The 26,154-nt window shown below is 44.3% G+C and overlaps 1 protein-coding gene across 2 annotated transcripts; it reads right to left on the minus strand.

Annotated features, from left to right (window-relative positions):
- Window positions 1-292: 292 nt before the first annotated feature.
- LAD1 (ladinin 1) lies at window positions 293-26,074 on the minus strand. Of its 2 annotated transcripts, XR_014549035.1 has the most exons (11): window positions 25,515-26,074; window positions 11,623-11,766; window positions 9,845-10,424; window positions 8,835-8,984; window positions 8,330-8,373; window positions 6,869-6,941; window positions 4,382-4,516; window positions 3,467-3,556; window positions 2,818-2,911; window positions 1,053-1,647; window positions 293-674 (listed from the first exon to the last, which is right to left on the minus strand). XR_014549035.1 is itself a non-coding variant. In XM_083617531.1 (10 exons), exons 1-9 carry the CDS (start codon window positions 25,550-25,552, stop codon window positions 2,846-2,848), a joined length of 1,320 nt encoding a protein of 439 aa, XP_083473657.1. In that variant the 5' UTR covers window positions 25,553-25,978; the 3' UTR covers window positions 293-1,647; window positions 2,818-2,845. The 2 variants fall into 2 exon arrangements, 1 of the variants encoding a protein (XP_083473657.1); XM_083617531.1 differs by having other exon boundaries at window positions 293-1,647; window positions 25,515-25,978.
- Between the last annotated feature and the right edge of the window lie 80 nt (window positions 26,075-26,154).

The following is a 26,154-nucleotide window of genomic DNA, read 5'->3' on the forward strand; positions in this document are numbered from 1 at the left end:
CAGACCTGTGCTCACAAGTCATAGATCTGTGCTTAAAAATTGTGGCAGAAACAGAAATATGGATTTAGCTATGGTAGCTAAATAGAAGCTTTGTTTTTAGAAACAGTATAGATCTGAATGCACTAGATTCTGGGGGTACAGAAGTGGGGAAGTGCTATTGCCTTTGGGTCCAGTTTGTGGCTGTCTTAGAGACATCTGGACAGCCATTGTTGGAAACAGGCAAAATGGATCTTCAGCCCAGCGCAGTTTTTCACAGCCAAGAATCAATTTAAGAAGAGCCAAAGACAGGAAGTACTGGAACCAAAGTGAAATTTATTATGAAATATAGCAAGAGCCAAAATCACCAGTGAATCTAGAGTTAGGTGTTCATAAGTCAAATATACTAAAAATAAAAAATAAAAAACTTTCTGCTCAAACTGGTTTGATTTTTAAGTCAATGGCATAAGCTGTTATGGACAGGGTTCACACGAGAACCTATGGCCCCCGATCCAGCTAAAGTTTGCCATGACTTAGGCTCCAGTCCTAAGCACACCTACCTAGGAGTAAATCCCACCAAAATCAGTGGAGCTTGCTTCTAAGTAGCAATGCACAAGATTTCACCCTAAGTCCAAATGGAAACATTGAGCCTTGAGATACAACAGATTTGTTCCATCGGTTTTAAGAACATATCCATACTGCATGATAACACATACACCCTTTGATATTTTGTCAGGATGACTTCTTAGCAATTCTTTGCACAGGGTTGGCAGGGCTGCTGTAGCAAGAAGCCCCCCCACACACACACATTTTGAGGCATCCTGCACCCTTCTGCCACCACACACAGGTAGCCCATCACCCTATCTCAGATACCAGAAATCTCCATTGAGAACAGCCCTGACCAGTTGCAGTTTTCTCACAAATTCTCCCCCTTTGAATCAGCCTCTTTCATCCCAGTGATGTCATCACCACTGGCTACCAGTCATGATGGCTATATGTTACCTCCAGTGTCAGAGGCAGAATGTCTCTGAATGCCAGTTGCTAGGGAATACAAGTAGGAGGCAGCTATTGGGCACATTTCCTGCTCATGGGCTTCCGAGAGACTTCTGGTTGGCCAGTGTGAGAACAGAATGATGGGCCAGACAGGCTTTCAGTCTAATCCAGCAGAGCTCCTCTTATGTTCTTAAGATCCGGCCGTGTGGTGGCGTAACTGGTGGCAAGTAGATATACTAACTGTATGCAGTCACTGCAGGGTACATGAGTTACACGGTGAACCCTATTGTTATGGCAGATACAAAACTGAAGGAAAATCCAGAGAATGGGCCACGGGTATTTCATACCTTCAATGTTGCTAGCAGAACTTAAGGCTTTGCTATTTGGGGGCTAGAAGATACAGGAGTGGAAAGGAACAGAAGTGGATCGTGGGTAATATAGTTTCCATGTCATAATCGCCATCTTTCCCATCCACCAATTAGAAGCATTTTTTAAGTCACCAAGAAACCCCATCCATGAAAAGGCACCATAGGCAGCTTGACTGATAGATACTCTTTGGCAGGCAAATGGCCTGGTGGAACAGTCTGAAACCAAGGAATGCAGGGTAATTTCAAGTGGTCCAGGTCCTTGATTTAAATGGAGATAATCTTGTCCCCAGAGCAGCTTGTTCAGTGACACCTGCAAGATAAAAGGAAGCATTAGGCTAGTGCAGAGCTTGCTGCAAGGGAGAAAGAAGGGTGAACTGGACTTTGAATCCAAGCCTTAGGCACCAGTTTGCATATATCCTACAATATTAGCATGTAGACTTCTTCAATAAATATCCGGGGGGGAAATACAATTTCATTAAATACACCCTCCAAATTATTATTAATTAAATGTATATCTCAGCTCCAAGGAGCTAGGTAGGCCACATGGCTCCCCCAGTATCTTCACAAGAATACTGTAAGGTTGGTTAGGTTGTAAGACAGTGGTAAGTCAAAGGTCGTCCAATGAGCTTCATGGCTGAGGTGGGATTTGAATCTGGGTTTCCCAGGTCCTAATCTGACATTCTAACCACTACATATTGTGCAAATGTTAACTCATTTGGGCCACCTATCACCAAAGATCATGAGAACACATTTCTGGTTTCTCTCTTTGGGGTTACAAATTTGCAGTGTTATAACTCTGAGAAACCCATGCTCTGATCCATTGGCCAGATGCTATTTCAGCTCGTCCTATTCCATGCCTGTTTTGGACCTTTAACATTATGGCCCCAGTCTTAAGCTTCCAAATGGGCAAAGTGGTCTTTGTAGTGGATCCATATACAATCACTTCATAAAGCATCCAGACTAAATCTTACTCTTGCTATTCCCATTATCAGCAAGATGGCAGTAGCACATTGAAGATGAGGGGGATTTTGTGCCGGTGCACCTGGAAGCAGTGGGTTGTATTCAATTAGCTTTTACTAAGAACAGACCCACTGAAGTGAATGAATCTAAGTTAGTCATGGCCATTCATTTAAATGGGTTCACTCTGAGTAAAAGTTAGTTGAATATAGCCCTAAGGGCAGCATTCCACCAAACATTCCACCAAACAGCATTCCATCTGCAAGCGCAAGGACAATTAGCTGCACATCTAGGATCTGGCATAGATATGGAGAGGGTTCAAGGGTATGCAGGGGGAGGGAGGAAAATTCCATTGTTCAAGAGGAAATGATTGTGTTAGTGGATCTATTGAGCTTGCTACTTGCATTATCATTTGCCCACATGATGAAGTCTACCCAGAATTCAACTGAATTCACTTTGCAATCAAAGTGGTTTTGACACCCATTAGGATCAGATCAAGTCATTTTGTGTCCTCAGGACTGACCTCCGTTTGCCCTTGCACTGGTTTTCCTTCAGGAATTATTAGGCCGTTTCTCCAACTGACTCCACTCCGCACTGTTCTCAATTTTCTGAATGTCCTGCAGGAAGACAAGTCACAGGCTCTTCAAAGGACTCCCCACAGAGACATATGGCTACCTAAGATTTGGTGGGCTAAGCTAGATACAGAGTTTGGAAAGGGAGAGTAGCTCTAAGCAGATGCACATGGTTCCAGAAAAAAATGGACCCACCACGCATGCCTTTTCCTGTTTAGATGTACTTCTAACATTATCACAAATACACCTGTTTCCAGGAGCAGATTCGTGGTCATTGTGCTGTTTCTAGAGTGATGTGATTATGGCAGCCCTTTGAACAATTTTTCATCTCCTGTAGCAGATAACAAAATGCAGACGAGAGCAGGGTTTGGACTGGAATGGCACAAGAAACTAGTGAATTGACCGATCCTAAGGAAGCAGCCCTTGACAATCCCAAAAGTGAAACTAAAGAAGGCAACTCAAGTTCCTGAACCAAATAAGCACTAAGAGGGTCCCCCTCCCTTGCTTATGGGTTATGGCTGTAGCTGAGCAGGACTGTACACAAGCAATTTGCCTCTTCTTGATTGTTAAACCCAAGTGTTTTCATGAGACAGATCATACCTTGGTTCCTTCATCCTTGCTGGGCTCCTGAGTTCGACTGATCCAGAGATTGATGCGAGATGTGACGCCTCCAGGGATCTTCAAACTCTCCTAAATAAGAAAAGAATAGAGAGCGCAGAACTGCAGAGTGGGGAAAAGCAAGTCACTTATCACTGCCTTTCCTATGTTGGAGCATCCTCGCTGTGGTATGACAGGAGGAGCAGACAAGAGTTTCCAGCATGGGCAAGCAGAGCAAAAAGAGCATGTGGCCCTGCTACAGAGGTGAATGGTACAGAGACTTGCATGGCATATCCCAGGGTATGGCCTGAAAGCACATGAGGCTACACCTTGCAAATACTAAGCAGGTCTGGGTCATGTTGCACCCAGATGGGAGACTGTCTAAGAACCATGTCTATGCTGCCTTGGATTCCATGGCAGAAAAAAAGGCAGGAGAAATGTGAGAACAGGAAGGAAGGAAGGAAGGAAGGAAGGAAGGAAGGAAGATGGGGCCCTAATTAATTAGGATCATAGGGAAATAGGCAGCTGCCTTATACTTAGTCAAATCGCCGGTCCTTCTACAGGTCGGATTGCAGGATTGTCTACACTGACTGGCAACTTTCATCATGGCTACATTCACATCATGCATTTTAAAAAGTCTTAGTTGACTTTAGGAGTCATGGCATTCCCCAAAGGATCCTGGGAACTGCAGTTTTTCAAGGGTCTCCTAACAAACCTCAGCTCCCTAAACAGACTACAGTTCCCACTGGATTCTTTAGGAGAAGCCATGACTCAAAGTGATATAATAGTGCCTTGAAGGTATGGTGCAGATGTGGCTGTGGGCTTGGTGGTGCCATCTTCCTCCTGTTAAACACTCCCCACCACCTTTTTCTGGGTATCCCTTTTAGCTTTATGATCCTGACTGCACTTAGACCTTACCTTCCGCACAGGGGTGGTCGTCTCAGCCCGGATGGGGACAGTTGCTTCAAAGATGCTGCGCTTGCTGGCCACACCCTCTGAAGGCGGATTGAAGTTTCTCCGAGTAGATGGAGGTAATTTAATTGACCCTGCTCTCTAGGGTCAAGAAGACAGGCAAAATGAGAAGTTCAAATTTCAAGAAAGAACCTCTTCTTCTACTTAATCAATGCCTGGCAGAGAAGCATCTTCCTCTCTTTCACTGGCTATTCTTTTGCTCCCCGCCCCCCGCCAAAAAAAGTTTGGGTTGGTTTTTATTAACTTTATTCATGATCCTCTCTTCCTCAGAGATACATTTTGGATACCTGTGTGATTATCCCTTGGCCTTTTGATTCAGATGTAAATCAATCCAAAGCTTCTTGAATGTCCATACCAGAGTCCCTTTCACATCATTCAAGAGATTAGTAATTACTCATGCCCATGGCCCATCCAGAGGATGGGCACATAGTACAAAGAAGTCATAGGCCAGGGTGCCTAAGCCACAGCCATATGGATTTCTGGTGGCCTTCCAAGTCCCCCAACAACTTGGCTATTGTACTGTATTTTTCTCAGCATCTGGATTCTCCTTCATTGGAGATTTTTAAACAGAGGTTGGATGCCCATCTGCCATGGATGCTTTAGCTGAGATTCCCACATTGCAGAGGGTTGGACTAGATCAGCCTTTCTCAACCTGTGGGTCCCCAGATGTTGTTGAACTACAACTCCCATCACCCCTAGCTAGCAAGGCCAGAGCTCAGGGATGATGGGAGTTGTAGTCCAACAACATCTGGGGACCCACAGGTTGAGAACCGCTGGACTAGATAGTTTGCCTATCCATGCCTGAGTGCTGGATCCGGCCCAATCGCCTTCTAAATCTGGCCCATGGACGGTCTGGGATCAGTGTGTTTTTATATGAGTAGAATGTGTCATTTTATTTAAAATGCATCTCTGGGTTATTTGTGGGGCCCGCCTAGTGTTTTTACATGAGTAGAATGTGTGCTTTTATTTAAAAGGCATCTCTGGGTTATTTGTGGGGCATAGGAATTCGGGGGTTTTTCCCCCTTCAAAATATAGTCCGGCCCCCCACAAGGTCTGAGGGACAGTGGACCGGCCCCCTGCTGAAAAAGTTAGCTGACCTCTGCTCTCAAGGTCCCTTCCAACTCTACAATTCTGTGATTCTATTATATATCTCTTGCTGAGCAGCAGGTGGTGCTGTTGAGCACTCCAGAACACTCATTAGTGATGGTCAGGGCTGGCCCAAGACATTTTGTCACCTTCCTACCCGCCATGCAAGCTGACTAGGACATTTTTCATGCTTGTACCGCACGAAGCACTCACCAGCAATAATGCAAATGATTTTACACCTCTGCAGTACTGAGCATCTGGTAGAAATATTAATAAAGATGAATATTTCCACTTTTGAACAGCACCAATCACTCACTAGCACGCCCCCAACCAGCATGGCAAATGGTCAGGGATGACAAGGCACTGAAGAGCCAGTGTTGTGTCATGGTTAGAGTGTTGTACTAGGGCCTGAGAGACCAGAATCCAAACCTCTACTCAGCCATAGAGCACACTGGATGACCTTGAGCCAGTCTCTCCCCCCCGCCCCCATTTCCCATTCTACCTCCTTCCTTTGCAGCCAAGGAGTCCCTGTCTCTCCCCCTTCACTCAACCTGTCCTTGGTCCCTTCACAGATTTTTCCTGTTTCATGGAACTTCTGTGAGTGCAGCATATTGTGCTCATCATTGAATGTACTTCCAAGATGTGCAAGCAGGGTGTATTTATTGAGGCAGATTAAATAAAGAATTTGTGAGCTGGCTAAATTGAAATACAAATTGCGGGACAAGGACAACTGTGAGTTTAAGGAAGAATGGGAGCTTTTTACAAATTATCTAAAAAGACAACAAAATGAACTGAACTCCTTGGCAGGTTTCAAATAAACATACACAGATTTATTGGTTGATAGATATTGGTAGATAGATAATGTAAGGATATGTATAATATAACATGCAGAGAATAATATGCGCTGAGAAATCAGAGAGAGGAGCTGAGGGAAGTCTCGGGGGGGAGGAAGGGTTCGAAGGCAGGGAGGGGAAAAAATAATGAATATGATATGTTTTGATAATTTGTTATGTTGAAATTGTTAATAAAATATTTTTTTAAAAAAGATTAAATAAAGAATTTGTGAATAAAGAAATCATAAGGAATAAGAAAACAGTAAGCAATGATGGTGGAAATTAATAAGGAATGTGAGAGTGAAAGCGGGGCAGGGCATATTTATTGAGTCAAATAAAATCAATCATGAATAAATTAATGGGAAATTAATAAAGAAGAGTTGGTAAGAGGCTCTTTTATAACTTTGGTCACAGCCATATTGCCATGTTGGCCTTGAGCCAATGAGGCCCATGGCCTGAAAATGTTTAGCCTCCCTTGCCATAGGTCATGATCACTGCTTGCTCCAATATTTACCTGCACAGCAGAAGTATATTTCTCCAGCTTTTCCTCCAGCTTAGCAGTGCTTGCTGGGAGCCTCATGCTGGCACTAGTGGAAAAGAGCAAATAACACGGGGTATGAACAAAAACCTTCCAAGATCCTGTAAGGAACAGTGATATTTCATTCCCTAAGTGAAAGGTCACTGGAGCCTAATAAGTTGGGATCAATGCTCTGGAGTCCATTGTAAAGCTAAAAGTAAATTTAATGCAAATTTAAAACTTCTGAAAACTAAGTCTTGAACATTTTTTTATTTGAAATGTAAGTTGGGAAGAAAAAAATAAATTGGGTATTTTAAAAAAAATATGAGGGCAATAAATGAACACTCCCTAAATTAATACCACGGCATCTCCCCCCTCCCTTCTTAAATTCCAAAACACAGCCTCCATAGCTAGCACATTACCTACTGCTCATACTAAAAACAAAATCTTTTCAAAAGCTCCCTTACTGTAGAAAGCAGAAACAACTATTTTTTCCCTTTCCAGCTCCTGTTTTTAAATATCCAGTTGGAATTAGAAATAGCAATGTACCTTAAACATTTTCATACTGTGAATTCTAACCACTGCTGATCAAACTCAAATATTTTGTTCACATCAAGACCATGTCTGGGATGCAACTGTTTTTACAGTGAGAAATGCAGCTTTTAAAAATAGATCTTCCTGCACATAGCAGTGGATTTATGCAACTGAAAGAATGTGCAGCAAAGAATTCACTTGGTAGGTCCACAAATCAAGAAGCCACAGAAGGGTGAGATATTTGTATCTCCTCCTACATACAAAAACATGACAAGCTTTCTGCTACCAATGGAATTTGATGGCTCACTCATCTCTCTTTAAAAAATAAAAATGCTGCAATATTTATTTTAATTCTTTTCTTTTCTTTTTTACTTTTGTCTCTTTTTATAGCAAGAAACACTTATGGATACAGGAAGCGCAATGACTTTGTACTCAAGGATTTGAGCTGTGTACACACTGTGAATGGTCTTTAACTAAGTTATATTCAGAGTAGACCTATCAAAATGAGTGAACGTGACTAAGTCGAGTCCATTGCTTTTAATGGGTCTACTCTTGTGTACAGCTTAGTTGAATACCACCCCAGATATTCAAAGCACATGACCTCCCCAAAGACTCATGGGCTTACCCACCACAGAGCTACAATTCCCAGCACCCTTAACAAACTACAGCTCCCAAGATTCTTTTGAGGAAGTCATGTGCTTTAAATTTGCTCCAGGTGAATCGTGTGTATTCAGCCTTTTACAGCTAGAAAAGCATTCTACTCTCCAGCCCCCCGGTCTATAGTTTTCTATGCAAGAACTCAAACAAATTCAATAAATATTTCAAAGGTCCACAAGAAAGAAATCTAACAAAAGCTCGCAAGCCCTAAGTGCCCTGAGCATCTTGACAAATCTAAAGAATTAGCTGAGCCTGATACCCACTTACCTTCTGCTTAATGTATCATCTTGTTTCTCTTTCCTGGGGACAACCTAGAGACACAAGAATTGGTGGTGAGAAATAGTGGTCCTTGCCACAAGGGGAGAAACTGAACTGCTAGACTAAACCTGCCAAGAATATACCCTTCCAATGTGGACGGTTAAGGCTGGGCATGATGGCTCTGAGCAATTGATTTAGCCAAGGAGCATAGGGAGTGGGCTGGCCACATATTCCCTGCTGTCCCTTCTGTAGCAGGGGTGCCCAAACTTTTTTCAAGGAGGGCCAGATTTGATGAAGTAAACATGCGTGAGGGCCGACCAAAGTTGTTGAGCTTTTTTTAAGATTTTACCCCAGGACATATAATGCCATGGGGGCCAGATTAAATCAACTGGCGAGCCTCATTAGGCCCCTGAAATGGACTTTGGACATGCCTGGTATATAGAATAATGCACAAAGTGGTCTCTTGTCCTTTTCAAAGGAGGAGTATTTTCCTGCCTTGATCATGAATACTTACCCGGAATGAGATTGTCCTTGGGCTGACTCGTTTGAATGAACTACTGTAGGTAATCAGAGGTTGAGAGGTTAGTAAGGGAGCCTCAGATCCATCCTGACCAGAGGGAGAGCTTGCAACTTCTTCTATTTTGAGCCTACTTCTTTCTGCTGCCTGGAAAACAAATATGAACCAAGAAACCATCAGGTGGATTGAGAGAAAAGTCTGGGCTGATACAATAATGGCAGGGACACAGAACAGGGTCTTCTCTGATGTGGCCCCTCAATTATAGAATTCAGTTAGGAGTGAGATCCAGCAAATACCATCCTTCCATTTGCATAACAAGCCTTGAAGACTTATTGGTTGACTGTGGCATTTGGGAGCTGGTGAAGTAGATGTTACTGTATTTGATGGTGTTTGCTGGGCTTCTGGGTTTATGCTGGCTTTTAAGACAGGTTTGGGGGAAGTTGATGTTAAATTTTAAAATAGCTTTAATGTTTTATTTTATATGGACAATTTAAAGTTAATCAGTGTTTTGGGAGGCATTTTTTTGGCCTGAATGTTGGTCTACACATTTATGTGTATATATGAACAAATAAAATAATGTGAGATAGACTTTATTTATAGCACAGATGAACAACCTGAAGTCCCATCCTCAATTTACCTAGCCCACAACGGCTGATGATGTCCCATTCTTCCACTCCATCAGAGTTCCTTCCTTTCAGTTAATTTACTCCTTATTTTTCATAGAATCATAGAGTTGGAAGGGACCCTGAGGATCATCTAGTCCAACCCCCTGCAATGCAAGAATATGCAGCTATCCCATATAGTAATTGAACCTGAAGCCTGGTGTTACCAGCACTGTGCTCTCACCAACTGGCTTCTCAATCCCAGTGCTGAATGAAGCTGACAACTGTGGAGACTCCAGTTGACTCTACCTCTGACTTGCACTGATACCCAATGCACATTTACTGCCTTTCCCTTCCAGCCCTTTGGCTTCCATTTCTTCCCTCTAAAATTCCAAGACTGAGTACCTGTGGCCCAGAGGCAGCTGGAGCCGCTTCTGTGAAGCTCCTGACCCTGGGGTTAATCTTCACCTCAAGCCGGCTGATGCTCCTACGCTCCCAAGAAGCTCGCAGAGGCTGCTGTGTGGCCACCTCATTCTGGACTGCGGCCGGTCGCTGAGACTTGTGCTCCTTCAGTGCCTTCTGCTCCTCACTGAAGACTGAATCCTCGTCTACTTTGGGGTCCTTCTTGGGGTCCTGATCTAAGTTTTCCTGTTTTTCTGAGCTTCTCACCTTCTTTTCCTCACTCAGGTTTTGATGGTTTTCTTTGTGAGGCTCCTTTTGCTGAGCCAGGCTTTCACATTTTTCCACCGTGGGTTCCTTCTCCTGGGGTGGTTCTGAAGAAGGCTTAGCTTTCTTTTCAGCAGCTTCCTCTTTCCATTTCCTGGCAGGCACTGTCTCCTTTTTCTCCTGATTCACATTATTGAACATCTCCACTCTCCTCCTTACTCTGTCATCTGGCTTATTTATTACCTCTTCCAGTGTCCTCTCCTTTGCCGGCTTTGAGTTCTCCTGCCTGGAGGGCTTTACTTCCAAGGAGCCCCGGAACCTACAATGAAAAAAGAGAAAGGAAGCTCTCAAAAGTTTCCTTTAGAGCTCAGGAGCTGACATGAATCCCAGGTTATGGGTGCCCAATGGAGCCTGCAAGACTTCCCTGATCCAGTTCTTCCTCGCCTCCCCCAAACTCAAACTCAAGTACAGTGGTACCTCAGATTAAGTACTTAATTCGTTCCGGCGGTCCGTTCTTAACCTGAAACTGTTCTTAACCTGAAGCACCACTTTAGCTAATGGGGCCTCCTGCTGCTGCCACGCTGCCGGAGCACAATTTCTGTTCTCATCCTGAAGCAAAGTTCTTAACCCAAGGTACTATTTCTGGGTTAGCGGAGTCTGTAATCTGAAGTGTATGTAACCTGAAGCGTATGTAACCCGATGTAAACCAAAAGATTTCACCAGACTTGGAAATCAGTGGAATTTGGTTCAGGCCCCACAATCAGAAGTTCTTTCAACCTCTGCATAACCGTGCAGAGTCATATATAAAGTGTGACTGGAAAGTTTGGTGAATGGTCATAGAAATCGGACAGTGAGAAATATTCGAACTTACAATCAGCATTGGAAACCCACAAAATGCTCACAGTTGTGTATGGGGATGAAGCTGTAACTCGAAAGACAGTGGTTTAAGCATTTCCGTGAAGGGCGGCAAACCATCAAAGACGACCCTCAGTCTGGCAGACTGTTGACGAGCAGAACAGCGGCAAATGTCAACAGAGTTCGTGAGTTATTGATGCGGGATCGGCGTTTGTCCGTCCGAAAGATGGCGAAAGAATTGCATTTTCTGCGTGAAATCGTTACTGAGGTTACTGAGTTGTCCCACCCTCCATAGTCTGCTGATCTGGCCCCACCGGATTTCTTTCTTTTTCCAAAACTGAAATCTGCACTGAAAGGGCACAGATTTTCCGACATTTCATGCATCCAAGCTGCTGCGACGGGGGAACTGAGAGCAGTATGAAAAGAGGACTTCTCCAGAGGTTTCCAACAGTTCTACGAACGTTGTCAACAGTGCATTGTATCAGAGGGGACCTACTTTGAAGGCCTGTAAGGCATGTATGTTCGAATACTTCTCGCTGTCCAATTTCTGTGACCATTCACCAAACTTTCCGTTCACACCTTGTACATTTTCCCTTGCAGTACCAAGCAACAGCCTCCAGAGCCTTGAGAGCTCTGTTTTTCCCTTCCCAGCAAACATATACCTATTTGGTGTTCGGCTGGTTGCATTCTGCACTGTGTTGGGGGTCTCCTCCTTCACTTCGGTGGTGGAGCTCAGCTGCCTGTGCCTCCGCCTGCGCTCCCTCTCCTGCTCTTCCTCATCCTCAGTACTCCATTGTTGGGCCAGGCTGGAACGGAAAGGATGGGGGGGAGAGAAACAAGCATTATTGAGCTGCTGCTGACTCAGAAATCCTTGCACTGATGGAATGAGCTAGATGGATAATGCCCATAGTCACCCCAGCACTTAGATCAACATTGGAGGCCCTTCTCTGTGTCCCTCACCTTCCCACCAGAGCTACTGTAGCTGTGCATACAGGAAAGAGCTTTCTCGGCTATGGCATCACAGTTCTGCAGTGTCCTCCTTGGAGAGGACCACCTGGCTCATCCTAGGCCTTCTCTTAAGACTAAGTTTTGTAGTGCAGCATTTGACCAATGGCACTCTTGACAGTCGCTTTGTTCTTTCTTCTGGCTTCTGAGAGTTTTGCTTTTATTCTGCCTTTGCAGAACTGTCTTCTAGGTTTCTTTCAGACAAGCTTTTCATTGCACATTCATTGTGATCTGTTTGCACAGTGCATCTCTGGGCCCAATTTAAACTGCTGGTTGTTGCATTGGAAGCCTTAAATGGTACAGAACCAGGTTATTAGAAAAGCCACTTTACACCTCTATGGATCTGCCAAGATTGGCCATAGAGGCCTGAATTAAGGATCTGCCAAAATGTTCCATCAGTTTGTTGTGCATGAGATACAGGGCCTTTTTTGGGATGACTAGAAGTGTATTTGACTCCCTCCCTGATCAGGCCTAAATGCCTGGATTCTCCAGTCTACGTTTAGATACAAATTTAATAAATACAAATTTAATAAATAATAATAATTAAATAAATGCACCGGTTGTTGAATTTTTATTTTTATTTTCTGAACCTTTTTAATGCTGCTGTTTTAATTAGTTGTGCTCAATTTCTGAGGTGGCCTTTTACCCTGAAAGGCAGTTTTAAATATATATTAAATAAATGTAGCTGAGGACAATAATTACATATATAAACCTCTCTTTTCTTACTCAAGATTGGTTTTAAAAATTTCACATGACAAACACACAAGAAACATGGTTGTCTTTGCTGTACCACATACTTTATATGTATTCTGCGATGGTGTGGTTACATGGAGACAGGACCCAGACCTGCAATGAGGCAGAGTGAGGCAGCTGCCTCAGACAGCAAATTCTGAGGAGTGGTCTGCCTTGCATTCCCTAAAATAGCTTGCTGCCCTAGCAGTGAGGCAATCTGAGGCAACCCACCTTGGGCAGCATGCTCCACGGGGGCAGGAGATCCTAATCCAGCCTTGTCAACAGAATGCCCCCTTTTCACCAAGACTCTGCAAAAATGGGGTTTTCCTACAGAGCTGCTGTGTTGCTACTGGTCTCCTTCTATCATGCTGGGATGTGGGCACAGATCAGGGGACGGGGGGGTGGATTTCTTGCTCTCCTTCTTTGTGCCTTAGCACACAACTGGGTGAGGGTGGGAAACCAGTCCCAGGGAAACTGTGATATGATGTGGCACCAGATTTCTCATGTCTACATTATATCTCCAGAGTTCCACATCTCCTGGGCACAGCTCTGTTCTCCAGACAGCTGTGGAGAGGCAGATGCATCAGAACAGGTTGTGCACAGGCTTTCATGAGCACAGATCTCTGTGCGAAAGCACCCAAGATTTCAACTTGTTTCGGTAGCTACGTGCGCCTGAAACGGCTCCAGCTATCGACTGTGGCACTGGTGTGCCCAGCCCCCTGGCATTCAAGAAAGCTGCCACTCCTGCTATCACAGGATGCTGGTTAATCATTATTGTGCCATGGATTCCACTGCATTTTTTTACTTTCAATAAAAAGTTACGCTGTGTTGTTTTCCACTCTTGTGAGAGGGCCATGCAAATGGGGAAGTGGGGAATAAGCGGGGGGGGGGCAAAGAGGAAAGAAAAAGAAGTGTGTTTAAACCTTTGCATTGAATTTTTAAAATCCTATTGGAGCAGCAAGCTGCCTGCCTGCAGCCAGTAATGAAACCAGAAATGGCAGCAATCTGCTTGGAGTACACATCAACTTCTGTTCCATTCATGACTCATAGACCCTTCCCTTCTGTTGTTCTTAGATCATAACAAGAGAGCCCCACCCTCTTCTACAATCTGAGTTTTTCTCTCTCTTTTTTTAAGGAAGAATAAGAAGAGGAGGAGGAGGAAGTGAATTAACTGTGTGCAGTCGTACCTTAGTTGTCAAACTTCATCCATTCTGGGAGTCCCTTCGATTCCCGGAAGTGTTCAAAAACCAAGGCGCAGCTTCCAACTGGCTGCAGGAGCTTCCCGCACTCAATCAGAAGCCATGGAAGCCACATCAGACGTTCGGCTTCCAAAAAACGTTCGGAAACTGGAACACTCACTTCCGGGTTTTTGATGTTCGGGAGCCAAAACATTCAGCAACTAAGCCGTTCGACAACCAAGGTACGACTGTACTGTTCCTTTAAGCTAAGTGTTGCTGGACTGCTTCTAGCATCATCCCTGGTCATGCTGGGGTGGCCTTAGGGGAGTCATAGACCATACTTTCTGTGTATGCACCTGCCTTAAGCACAGTCCAGCACTCAGTCAGAAATCCTGCCATAGGCCCATGTATGAAAGCTTTGCCAGATAGCTGTACATAGTAAATGTTTTATGTTAACAACACCTGCATTGATTCTGAATGAGGAATACATGCTGAAACAGACAGCACATTAGTACTACATCCATTCCCTACACGGACAGTCCAGCAACAGCTTCTGCTCATGTGGAGCAGGATCGATCATCCTGCACTGAAGCATTCCTGTTGGGACCATGGGGGAACCCAGCCAGAAGAGGGTTTTTGTCTGCAGTCTGCTCTGTTGCAGTTCTGCCATAGGCAAGCCTGAAAGTTGGCTGGCAGACACATTCCACTATAACAATGCGGTTCATCAGCATCCTCCATCAAAGGCTTCTGAGCCCCATCCACAAGAATGACAACATGGGAAAACGTTGTTCTTTTGCAATGAAAATGAAGCCATCTTCAGGTGTTTAGCCCGGAGATGTGAAGCAAAGGTGTGTAGAGAGATGGGGTGCATGCATCCGCCACACCCTCAGCTTTATTGACATGCCCCCTCTACTCTCAAACTTCATAAGGTCAGAAGGTAGTTTGCAATAAATATTATTATTATTATTATTATTATTATTATTATTATTAGCTTTTTTTCTTTTGCCATGGCAAGACGGATGAGGTGTCGTCTCCACTAGGATGAGATCAATTTCATAGTTTGTAAGCCATTGTTTCTACGTTCCCATCCACACTTGCAAACTTCATGCATATTTTTGTGTCCTCTTCTACAAGTATGCTTTTCCGCCCAGCTACTCTGCCTGGCAAGGCAACATGGCACAGCTCAGACAAGGCCTGACTGGCTTGGAGGGCTGCAAACTCAGTCCAGGCAGGCTGCTTCTGGGCCACCACCAACAGTCACCTAGGGCTGCACATCACAGAGGGCAGCAGCAGACTTCTCCACAAGGTATAATGGCTGAAATAACAAAAACTGTGCACACTATGATACCTGCACTGGCTTTCAGTCACTGTGGACTGGGCACCCACCTCGCACCCTCCCTACAACATGGCAACCAAGGGTTGTTGTTGTGGTTTTTTTAATGAATAAATGTTTCACCTTCAAAAGAGAGAGAGAGAGAGAAGGTGGTTTGCAAGCATGTTTCCCTGAAAGAGCTTGCAAGCTTCCTCGCCATCAGGAAATTTAGCTTATCTGGGCTCATTAGGAGACTTGTCAGGTTCATCAGGTAACAACAGCAAGAAAACTGTTCAGAGCTTGGTGCTAAACACACTAAGGTCAGTGGTTGGGGGTGTGGGGAGAGATGCCCAGTGAGGTTGGGAGCAGAGCTGATCCATGTACTCCTGTCCTTTTGCATACTTTTGCCCTCACGTGTCCAAACTGAACTGCCAAAGAGCAATTTTGTTTCATGTTCACCATAGGGGCACTTTGGGAAAGTGAAAATGTTCCATACAACCTCATTTTTTATCAAATCCAGCAGAGGTTTTCCTATTTCTCTTTGCACAACTGCCTGGTGATTAGGAAATCCTTGCTAATGATTTTAAAAACATTGCAAAACCACTCCACAAGTGTTTTTGCAGCATATTCACTCTCCAGAGGTTTATATCTGTATATCTGATCATGACCTCAGCAACGCACAAGTCTTTGCAGCTTCAGTCCCAATCCGCCAATAATAATTCATTTCAATGAGGTTTGTGCAGGACAGGTTCCTAGCAGATTCTGATCTTGCTGCCTTAATATTCAAGTCAATTGCTCACTAAGAGAATGATTCACAGCTCTCCCGATATTATTACAAATTGTACAGGTATTTGTTTACCAAGGAAAAGAAGTATTGGAATGAAACTATGAGAATGTCTAGCCGATATTGCTGCCAAGGCAAATTTGCCACATTAAACTGCATATGGGGAATCTGTAATATCGTAAACAAACAGTTACATCATTATGAGTTAATATATCATAATCCTGTGTGGTCCAAAGATCAAAGACTTATTAAGCCTTGGTCTCACTTGTGGCCTCAGGCAAATATTCACCTCGCATCCTTAATTCCCAGCCTACAGTTCTGCAGAAGTGCTGCTGTGAAGATGCAGTGGATAGTGATGGAACATTTGGGGCAGAAGTGGGGGAGAAACAGATTAAAAGCAAATGCAAGGAAGGGAGCTCCACTTGGGAAGAGCTGCCACAATGATGGCATTTTGCCAATCTCACCTCTTCCAAAGTTTTTCCTAACATTTTGCCAAAATCTGTATCCTTGCAATTTTCACCCATTGCTTCTAGGCTTCTCTCTAGAGCAACAGTCCCAGCCAGTGGACGCACCTGCCACACCAGGCACCTGAGCGGCTAGCTACGCCGCTAGTCCCAGCCAGTAGATTTTGGAACTCTTGAAGCAGATGAGCTTAATAATAGGAACCTCTAACAGAAGTATTGCCCAGTCCACATTTCACTATCACATCAACAAGGATACCATGGTAGTCCTTGCCAAATGCTTTGCTGAAATCAAGATATACTATATCACAGTGATTGACTAAACTATAAAAACAAAAAGTGGTTGGTCTGGATAACCTAGATAACTAGGCCTGAATAACCTGGTTCTCTTTGCAGTGTGTATTCAGTGATAGTGCATCTAAATCTAATGGGGGGGATGGGAACTCTAAGCCACAATTTCCTAGCCTTAGCTACCTAAGAAAGTTATTGGTCAGATATATAAATGGATAGTTATATCAATGAAGGCTCTTATTTAATTTCATATTTTTAAAAGTGAAGAAAATGACTTTGTATACTGAAAAGTGATATACAATTAATATAATATTAAAAAAATAAAAGATTGAAATATTGCCACTTATCATAAAACACTTCAAAATAGCAAATTCCCTTTGCTATCTTTATTGTGCTCGCTCAGGCAGCAATCTAGAGACAATAGGCCAGTTTCAGCTAAGTTGTTGAATGAGCCTTGACTCATGCAATTGAAACTTCCCACCTTGGGTCCCTCTGGGCACCCTAAATCTGCTCTGCAGGGTTAGAGGAAACCCAGAACATGTTTAGGGATGGAGAAGACATGCAGGGGGAAGTTCTGTTATATGGGTGACCTCATTCTGGTCATGCACATCCTACCTGATGCTACATTGAATTCCACCCAACAGCCATTGGAAGGAATGCAACATAGCACTAAAGGGGCATTGAATGAAATGGGAGAAAGCCCCATGGTGCTAGTACTTCCACTTGTAGGGCTCATTAGCTGAATCCTTCCTCCTAGAATTCCCATTTTTGTCCCGGGGGAACTACAGCTTGAGACAAGTGACTTGGCCAAGGTAGAGTGACAGTCTGGCAAAAGTAGAATCTTAAATCAAATTCAGTTCCCTACTTCATCCCCACTACTCCCCACTACTCTCACTCAGGTAGGACTTTGGGGAAGAAGTCCTTGGGCCCACTCAGCAGGAATGACAGTGGCAGTGGTGTGGATGGGGAAGGAAGGGGTTCACCACATTTTGAAATAGGTGAAGTAATAGACGTTACCATCTAAAGGGAAGGGACCCTGTAAAACTTTTCATTCCAGAGCCTAGAATAGGGATAACCAATGAGGTGTCTTCCAGTTGCTGCTGAACTACAACTCCCATAATTCCTGGCCTTGCCCATACTGGCTTGAGTTGATGGGAGTCCAGCAAATATGTGGCGAGCTCCACATTGGCTATCCCTAGTCTCAAATCACCTAACCAACCACATCATTGACTCTCACCCACCAGCTCCTGCCAATATCTGAATAAAACCCACTCACATATTGAAATATACTCAAAGTCCTGCAGTGATTTCATGCTCTTTATTGCAGCTTGTAAAACAGTGATTGAATTTCCCCCAAAACTCAGGCCTTTATATACATTATTTGCACAATGAGTCCCGTCTGATTGGCTGATTCTGCTTCCCTCCTGGAGCCTGATTGGTCTTCTCCTGCAGGCCAATCAGTTGTTGTATTCTATGATCCTACCAGCCTAATAGGCTGATTAACTTCCTCCTGGAGCCTGATTGGTCTTCTCCTGCAGGCCAATGAGTTGTTGCATTCTACGATCCTACCTGCCTGTTGTTCTAGGATCCAAGCTTAGTACATAACACATATAAATCATATATGCGTACAATCTCAGCTCAGTCAGAACTCTGCAATAGGCACATACACAGCTGACGCATGTACAGAGGTTCTTCTCAGATCTTCAGATGAACATGCACATTTTGGAACGGGGCAGGCACTATACTGATTTCCTACATGCCAGAATTCAAGGAAGGTCTAAAAATGTTTTACCTTTCAAAAACATAAATTAAAACTCTGCATTATATTGAGCAGGAAAATATGTGTTAAGGGACATGGGAAACCCCTAGATTTATATTAAGCATTTGACTGATTCACAGATGTGTTTGTTAATAAATCAGAAGATGTAACCAATGCTGGACAGGAAACTCATAATTGGCTGTGTGAGTTTGAGCAATTGGAATGCATTACCAAGAACTAAAGAGCTAAGGAAGGGCTTTCCTGTCAAAAATGTGTTTGCAACCATTGTCAAAACAAGATACCAAAAGAAAGCAAGATGCAACAGGAAATCAGGCACATATTAACCACTCCAGCAACAAGACTTAGTCTTCCAAAGTATCTTTTCTCCTTCCTGTTTTGAAGCCAGACAATGCACGGCTCTTCCTTTCCTTTATCACAAATATAAGAGGAAGGAAGCTGAGAAAACACTGCTCCCGACTCCCCCCGCCCAGTTACATACAGACCACCTAGTGTCCAAGGTGTCCTTTATATATACACAGCAGCAGGATTTGAGATTTCTCCTGTGGTAACTTCCCTCAAACTCCCTGTCTTTCAAGTTGCTCTTGTTGAGATTACTGTGCATGTCCCACTGAAGCTACATTTGCGCTCAGGTTCCATCATTGCCAATTTTGTCATTTTTCTTTTGTCAGTTGAAGTTTGAGGTCACGCAATCTTCTGGAATCCCCGGTTTTCATTTTATAGGAGTTCAGCCAGGATCATTACATAGACACTTATTTGACATCTGAACAGCACACGCCAAAAGAGTTGCATACACATGTAGCTGCCCTCCTTAAACACTCATCATCTTGACAGCACTTAAATTCCCCTTCTCCATTTTTTCTTTGTGAGCTATAACCTGTTCTCCTCGTACCTACCCCCTTTGCCCTTGTTATGTTTGCGTTATTCAAAACAAAACTAACACTTAAACAACACAAATAATTTTGATCACTGCACAGGAAAATTTATTTTTATTCCTGCATTGCAGGGAGTTGGACTAGAATGGCCCTCATTACAACTCTATAATCCTATGATTTATTTAATACATTTATATTCCACCTTTCCTCCAAGAAGCTCAAGGGGACATACATGGTTCTCCCCTCTCCCCAGATATCTTAACAACAACCCTGAGAGGTAGTTAGGCTGAGAGGCAGTGACTGGCCCAAGGTCACCTGTGAGCTTCACGACTGAATGGGGACTAGGACCCCGGCCTCCCAGGTCTTAGTCCAACACACTGCCTCTCTTTCTGTGTTATTTGTATCCCATCCTTGGCTCATGTCGTTGTTAGCATCTAGTCTACTCACTTGGGCAATATACACGGGGTTCTAACTCATCCCACCCATCAGGTTGCCCTGCCCTATGTGTAGATAATACAAATGTTGTGATTACATGTGAAACTCCCAAAAGATGGGGGTAGTCTAGGTCATCACTTAATTGAAATTCCGCCAGGCTTGACGTTACATCACTCCTTGGCATCTCACCAGCAACAAGAAACAAGAAGGTGTGGAACTCTGGGGAAGCTAGAATTTTGGGGCAGACAGATGAGCAGATAACATCCTTAAGATTGTCACATGAATCCCGACTCTTAATTTAGGTTGTCCTATTGTGCCATAATCAGAGATGTGATGGGTGAATAGCAAGGACATGACAAATGCTCTCACTTCCATCAGACTAGAATTAGGGAGAAATCATCACTGGACCTCCCTCCAACTCACTTCATCATGCATAGGTATGCTCAAGACCTGTAATTATCACCTGTAAACTTAGTGTGCACAAAGACTTAAAGGGGGGAATTTTGAATATATTTTAATATCACTGGGCAGAATTCAGTCAAAATTAAACACTGCAAGTCCATCCACTTCAATGACAAAGTGCCCAAATCCTTGCCATTGAACAGAACTAGAAACTTCAGGTGTATTCTGCCAGTTCTTATTAAATTCCCGCTGCGCTCCACAGGCTTCAGGTTCCTTTCACTGAAGCCAGGAGAGCAAGACTCTCCTGGCTTCAGCAGAGAGGGAGAGCTGCGCAGGGCCCCTTCAGCCAAGCGGGAGGAGAAATGGAAGGGGCTCCGTTTTTCCTGCTGCTTCACTGAAGGGGTGCTGAGCAGAGAGGGGGAGAATTTTTTTTATTGTTCTCTCCCTCTAAAACAAGGTGCGTCCTATGGCCCGGTGCATCCTATGGTCCGGTGCGTCCTATAGAGCGAAAATTACGGTAACTCTAACAGACTACAACTCTCATCAGCCCCAATGATTAGTCATGCTGGCTAGGGCTGATGGGACTTGGAATCCAGCAACATGTCCAGGCTCCAGGCAGGACAAGACTGAACTAAACTAGAGATTTTCAAATGGTTGAATTTTGCACACGTAAGAGCCACACAATTTCAATTATATAATCCATACAAAACCAATTTCTCAGTTAGAGGAAATGAACTTTTGGGATGCAGCTGTATTCTTTGATGCTCATAAACCACATGCCTGTGAGAGGAAAAGTCACAAACACAGGAACAAGTATCAAAGCTTCAGATTCAGAGGAAATATCCTGTTCACAAGTTATGCATTTGCTCCAACATTTCTGCCTTAAGTGAAACATCCACCAAATGGGAATCCCGCCTCCTTTGTAGTCACTGAGGAATGGCCAGCTCATTACTTTCTGGTGGGTCTATGGCAGGCATAGGCAAACTTGGCCCTCCAGATGTTTTGGGACTACAACTCCCATCATCCCTAGTTAACAGGACCAGTGGTCAGGGATGATGGGAGTTGTAGTCCCAAAAGATCTGGAGGGCCGAGATTGCCTATGCCTGGTCTATGGAGACCGTGTAAATTTGGCTATTTGGGAATCTTATGTACAGTTTGTGCCAACACACATCAATTTACACTTGACCCCTTCCCACCCTTTTTATAAAAAGCCAAATGTGTGAACAACAACTGCAGGCTACCGCTTTCTCACCAAGGCTTCTGGATCCTAAAAAATTCTCCCTACCATTCAGAAGCACCCTGACTCCATGCTAGAAACCAGAGCTAAGGGTTGCACATCAGTGCCAGCCTCAGGGATCTGCCAGTGTCACGTGATTATCAAGTAGTTGCTACAATACACTCAGACCTCCAAGATGAGGATAACTCTGTAGCAGGTACAATGTCCTCCAGGACTTCATATCTCTAGGCTTTCTCTCCACCACCAGTATATATAGACACATCTCTGTGAGGTGCAAATGCCATATTCCTAAGATATCAGAGCAAAACAGGTTCTACTGTATTCATAATCTGGTATCGTACATAAGATCCCACACCAAATATATCACGTGGTTGTTTTCACATCCTTCCTTAAGTTTCCTTCCCTACCTGCAGCATTTCTGGAATGAGGATTATAACACAGGAAGAGGGGGAAATACACCATGCAAACTGGTTGGGGAGATCCGTGATCCATGCGGCTATGACAGCATCATCCATTTTCATGACACACCAATGAATGCATTCTCAATAGGGCTGGGAAACATTAATCACTCTAATTATTGGGAGAATAACAATGACTTCCTTAACTACCAATTTAAAAACATGGATTTTTAATTAGATCTTAACCATAGGTGTTCCGTTTAGACAAGGGCGTTCAGTTCCGCTGACATTGTCGTGGACAATTTGTATCTGGGATGAGCAATCATTGTCAAGTGCCAAAAAAATATTATAGAGCAGGTGGAAGACTCTGAAATTTTCTTGTCTTGCAGTATATGTGAACCTGAAGCACCAGCAAGTTGGTAGCAACAACAGGGGAGGGCTATTGCCTTAATGTTCGGTTTGGAGGCATCTTAGAGGCATCTGGCTTGATGTTCTGGGGAAAAGGATGCTAGACCAGATCAGAGATAGCCAACATGGTGCTTTCCAGATGTTATCGTATATCATATCATATAATTGCAGAGTTGGAAGGGACCAGGAGCGTCATCTAGTCCAACCCCCCTGCAATGTAGGAATCTCCTGCCCAACATGGGTCTCAAACTTGTGATCACGAGATTAATAGTCTCATGCTCTGGTGACCATTGGACTACAGCTCCCTTCATTTCTGACCATGCTGGTTGACTGGGACTGATGGGAGCTGGAGTCCAGCAACCTTTGGATGACACCACATTAGCTAGTCTTGGACAAGTTGGACCTTTGGTCCGATTCAGAGGGCTCTTGTGGCAGTCCCCAAAAGAAAGGCTGGAGGTTCAAAACGGGACCATGGTCTAATCATGGCCCAACTCTAGCCCATATCAGTTTGCCTGTCTATATGTATTTGTAATATTTCTGTGCCACCTTTTGGGGCAAAGCCCTTCCAAGACTAAAAGCCAGTTCAGAGATGGAGCCAAATGTGTGTGTGATAGCAAAATGATTTTCCAAAGAGTGCAGGAAGCCTTGTAGTTGGGAATGGATGAATCTGTCAATTTCAGTTTCTTTTCATTTCTCATTTTCCCAACTTTACACACAGTTCTCCAATTTCCACATCAGTTTGTGAAGTCCTCATGAAAACTCAACAGCATCTTAGCGTGAATTTCTCCTGATATACACATTTTTGTATGCAGTTTTGCCTAATAAACTCACTTTTGCAAAGCAACTTTACCTAAAATAAAGCATTTTTTTTTTACACTTTCAAGAATATTTGCACTTTTATACATACTTTACCCTACTAATTTTTGTACGCATTACTTGGCCAGAAAACTACATTGCAAAATTCAGAGATGTGTGAATTTTGAAAGATCACTATGTTCAGTTCACACATTGTTCTGGAAAGTGAAAATTAGGTAAGCTTGTTTTTAATTACAAACTGAAGCAAATTTCTCCCCCTTGTAGTATTCAGTTGGGGGAAATCATTAACCTTCCCCAAATAATCTCCAGCTGCCACTGAACTATTATGATCAATTGACCAGTTAGATCAGGTTGCCAACTGACTTAAAAACTTGCAATCAATGGGCCTGCAGCTTTCAAAAACAGCTTTGTTTGTTTGGTTTGGTTGTACTTTTCTCTGAGGGTGGTTCTTGGGAGTTCCTCTGCCCCAGTGCAAAAGGCAACGAAGCCAATTGCTGGACTTAGCCCAGGAATCAAATCTTACTTTGATTATTGGCTCACTAGGCGTGTGCTGCAAGGTACTTTCCTTGGGAACTAGATCTGCTCGTTTGATCATCACCACAGAGAAAAGGCAAAAGCTCAGCTCAAATGTGATGTGTTGCCTGAATGATCCACAATGTGATGTTTGCCAAAGGACTGCCCATGATGCCACATTATATTTTATTGGAGTAGAGCAGGGGAGGGGAGGGTCTTCACTCAAACTTCCAGCTTGGCAGTTAAACGCTGAAGACAAGAGACAGGAAGGAATTCCCTTGTGGTCCTGCCTTAAGTGGCCCTGGGCAGGTTGCTATCCCATAGTCTCAGCTGTAAAATGGGAGAAAGAGTGGATCTGGCCCATATTATTTTGCCACCCCAAAGAACAGCATCAATAAATCTAAGAGGTTCATCCTCTGCATTGCAAGTAATGCTTGGACATACCGGTTGGGTTGCATCCTGCTTCCTTTGGCCAACTTGTGATTGCACCCCTGTTTAGGGAAGCCTTTAATGTTTGCTGCATTTCTGTATTTAATCTTTTGTTGGAAGCTGCCCAGAGTGGCTGGGGAAGTCCAGCCAGATGGGCGGGGTACAAATCAATGATGATGATGATGATGATGATGATGATGATGAAAGTTGAATTGTGACCCTGAATAATGTGTCATGGCTTGGAATGGCTGTGCAGCTCTACATAAAATCTGGTTCTGGTTCACACAACTATGATTATCACTTGACCACTCTAATATGAAGTCATGGGGTGAATGTGTGAATGAACTATTCCAGCTATTAGACAGAACCACTATAGCGCATCAAATCAATATAATTGTGGTTTTTTAGTGGAGTCAGTTCACACATTCAAGCAACCACTGAGGGTGACATATGCATGCTCGCTACTGATAGCTGCAACATCAAGTTCAGAGATATAACACCACAGATACAGCTTTCATACTCTCCTCATTTCAAACTGGCACACTCACCCAAACAATCTAACATTAGTCCATTCACTGCATGAGTTTTAGGCAATCAACCATTTAAATCTCTATACTATAGCATGTGATGGAAGGGTGGTGAAAAGTTCTAAAGGGAGAAAGGCACACTTTCATAGAATCATAGAACTGTAGAGTTGGAGGATATCTAGTCCAACCCAATATGCAGGTATCCCTTATCAAGATCGAACCTGCAACCTTGGCATTATCAGCACCATGCTCTAACCAGCTGAGCTATTCTGTCTTTCTCAGCAGGCATCAACCTAGAAAGGGTAACCTCACTTTCTCACGCACAGGAGAGAATATTTTGTTAAAATGCTACTCGCTATCTGGAGAATAATAATAATAATAATAATAATAATAATAATAGTCATCATCATCATAATCTTGCAGGGAACATCTTTTTAGTCAACCAACATGTTTAAAATCCCTTCACCTAATGGTTGGATTCTAAGCGATTAACCAACTCCGAATGTGCAACCCCGCTTCCACCCTAACCCAACTTCGCCGTGGAGTCAGTTCCCACAATCCGTGGCCAATCCAGCAATCGCCTGTAGCGAAACCACCCAGCCCTGTGCGCTCGGGCAGAGATGCGAGTCCGCCTCAAGAAGCATAAGTTTCCACCCCACACTGGCCTCCGGCGAAGAGAAAATGTGAAGCTCCGTTTGTATATTAAAGGGGCTACTAATCAACTAATTCTAACCTGCGCCAAGGGACCATCCGCCTCTAAGGACATCCATGCGCAAGTTTTGCTCTCTTCCCTTACAATCCGGAGGATTTCCCCGCTGCCCTCTCCCTGGCAGGATCCCAAACAAACTCTGCCTGCCCCCTGCCCCTCCTCCTCCTCCTCCTCCTCTCTGGCTGTCCAAGACCCCTCCTTCCTTCCTTCCTTCCTTCCTTCCCAACCCGGGGGGATTCCGGCTCAGGGAGAAAGCAGCACCCACCTGGAAAGCGCAGACCAGTTCTTTCTACCGAAAGCCATGCTGATCTCCTCCGCTGGGCTTGACCAGTGGCGGTGGCTGCTCGCTTCTTATTCTTTCCAAGGCGCTTGCAAAACTTCCCGGGGCATCAAGGCAGGAGCGAGATCCTCGGGGAAGAAGAGCACCCCGGTTCTCACGAGGCGGAGAGTCCCGCTGCGCTCGCCCGTCCCCTTCCTGCCTCCTCCGCGCTGCGCTGCGCTGCGCACCTTTCCCCTGCGGTGCCACCCGTCGACTGCCGGGCCGCCTGCATCACATGGTGCTGTTATCTACCTTGACAGGCTGGGAGCTGTAATTTGTCTATTAGCAGCACCTTGCAAAAGGCACCCTGCGAGGGTGGGACGTGACCCAGCCTGCGCACAAAGGCAGCCATTCTTTGGTTGCCCGGGCTGGGGAAGAGTTTGAATTCAGCTCCACGCTAGGGCCAAGGCGCCCTGGGTTTTCGGGGGCAACTCCCTGCTCAGAACCAGTTTTTCCTGCCTCTCCGACTCTGCCTCCGGTTTCTCCACGGCTGTGCAGGCAGAGGAGGTGGAAAAGGGAGAGAGAGAGGGTGGAGAAAAACACTCCATCAAGTCATCCGTGTCCCACTGAATCAGAGGATCAGAGG

Source organism: Podarcis filfolensis, assembly GCF_964270895.1.
Source record: "Podarcis filfolensis genome assembly, chromosome: 6".
In the NCBI taxonomy this organism is placed as follows: domain Eukaryota; kingdom Metazoa; phylum Chordata; class Lepidosauria; order Squamata; family Lacertidae; genus Podarcis; species Podarcis filfolensis.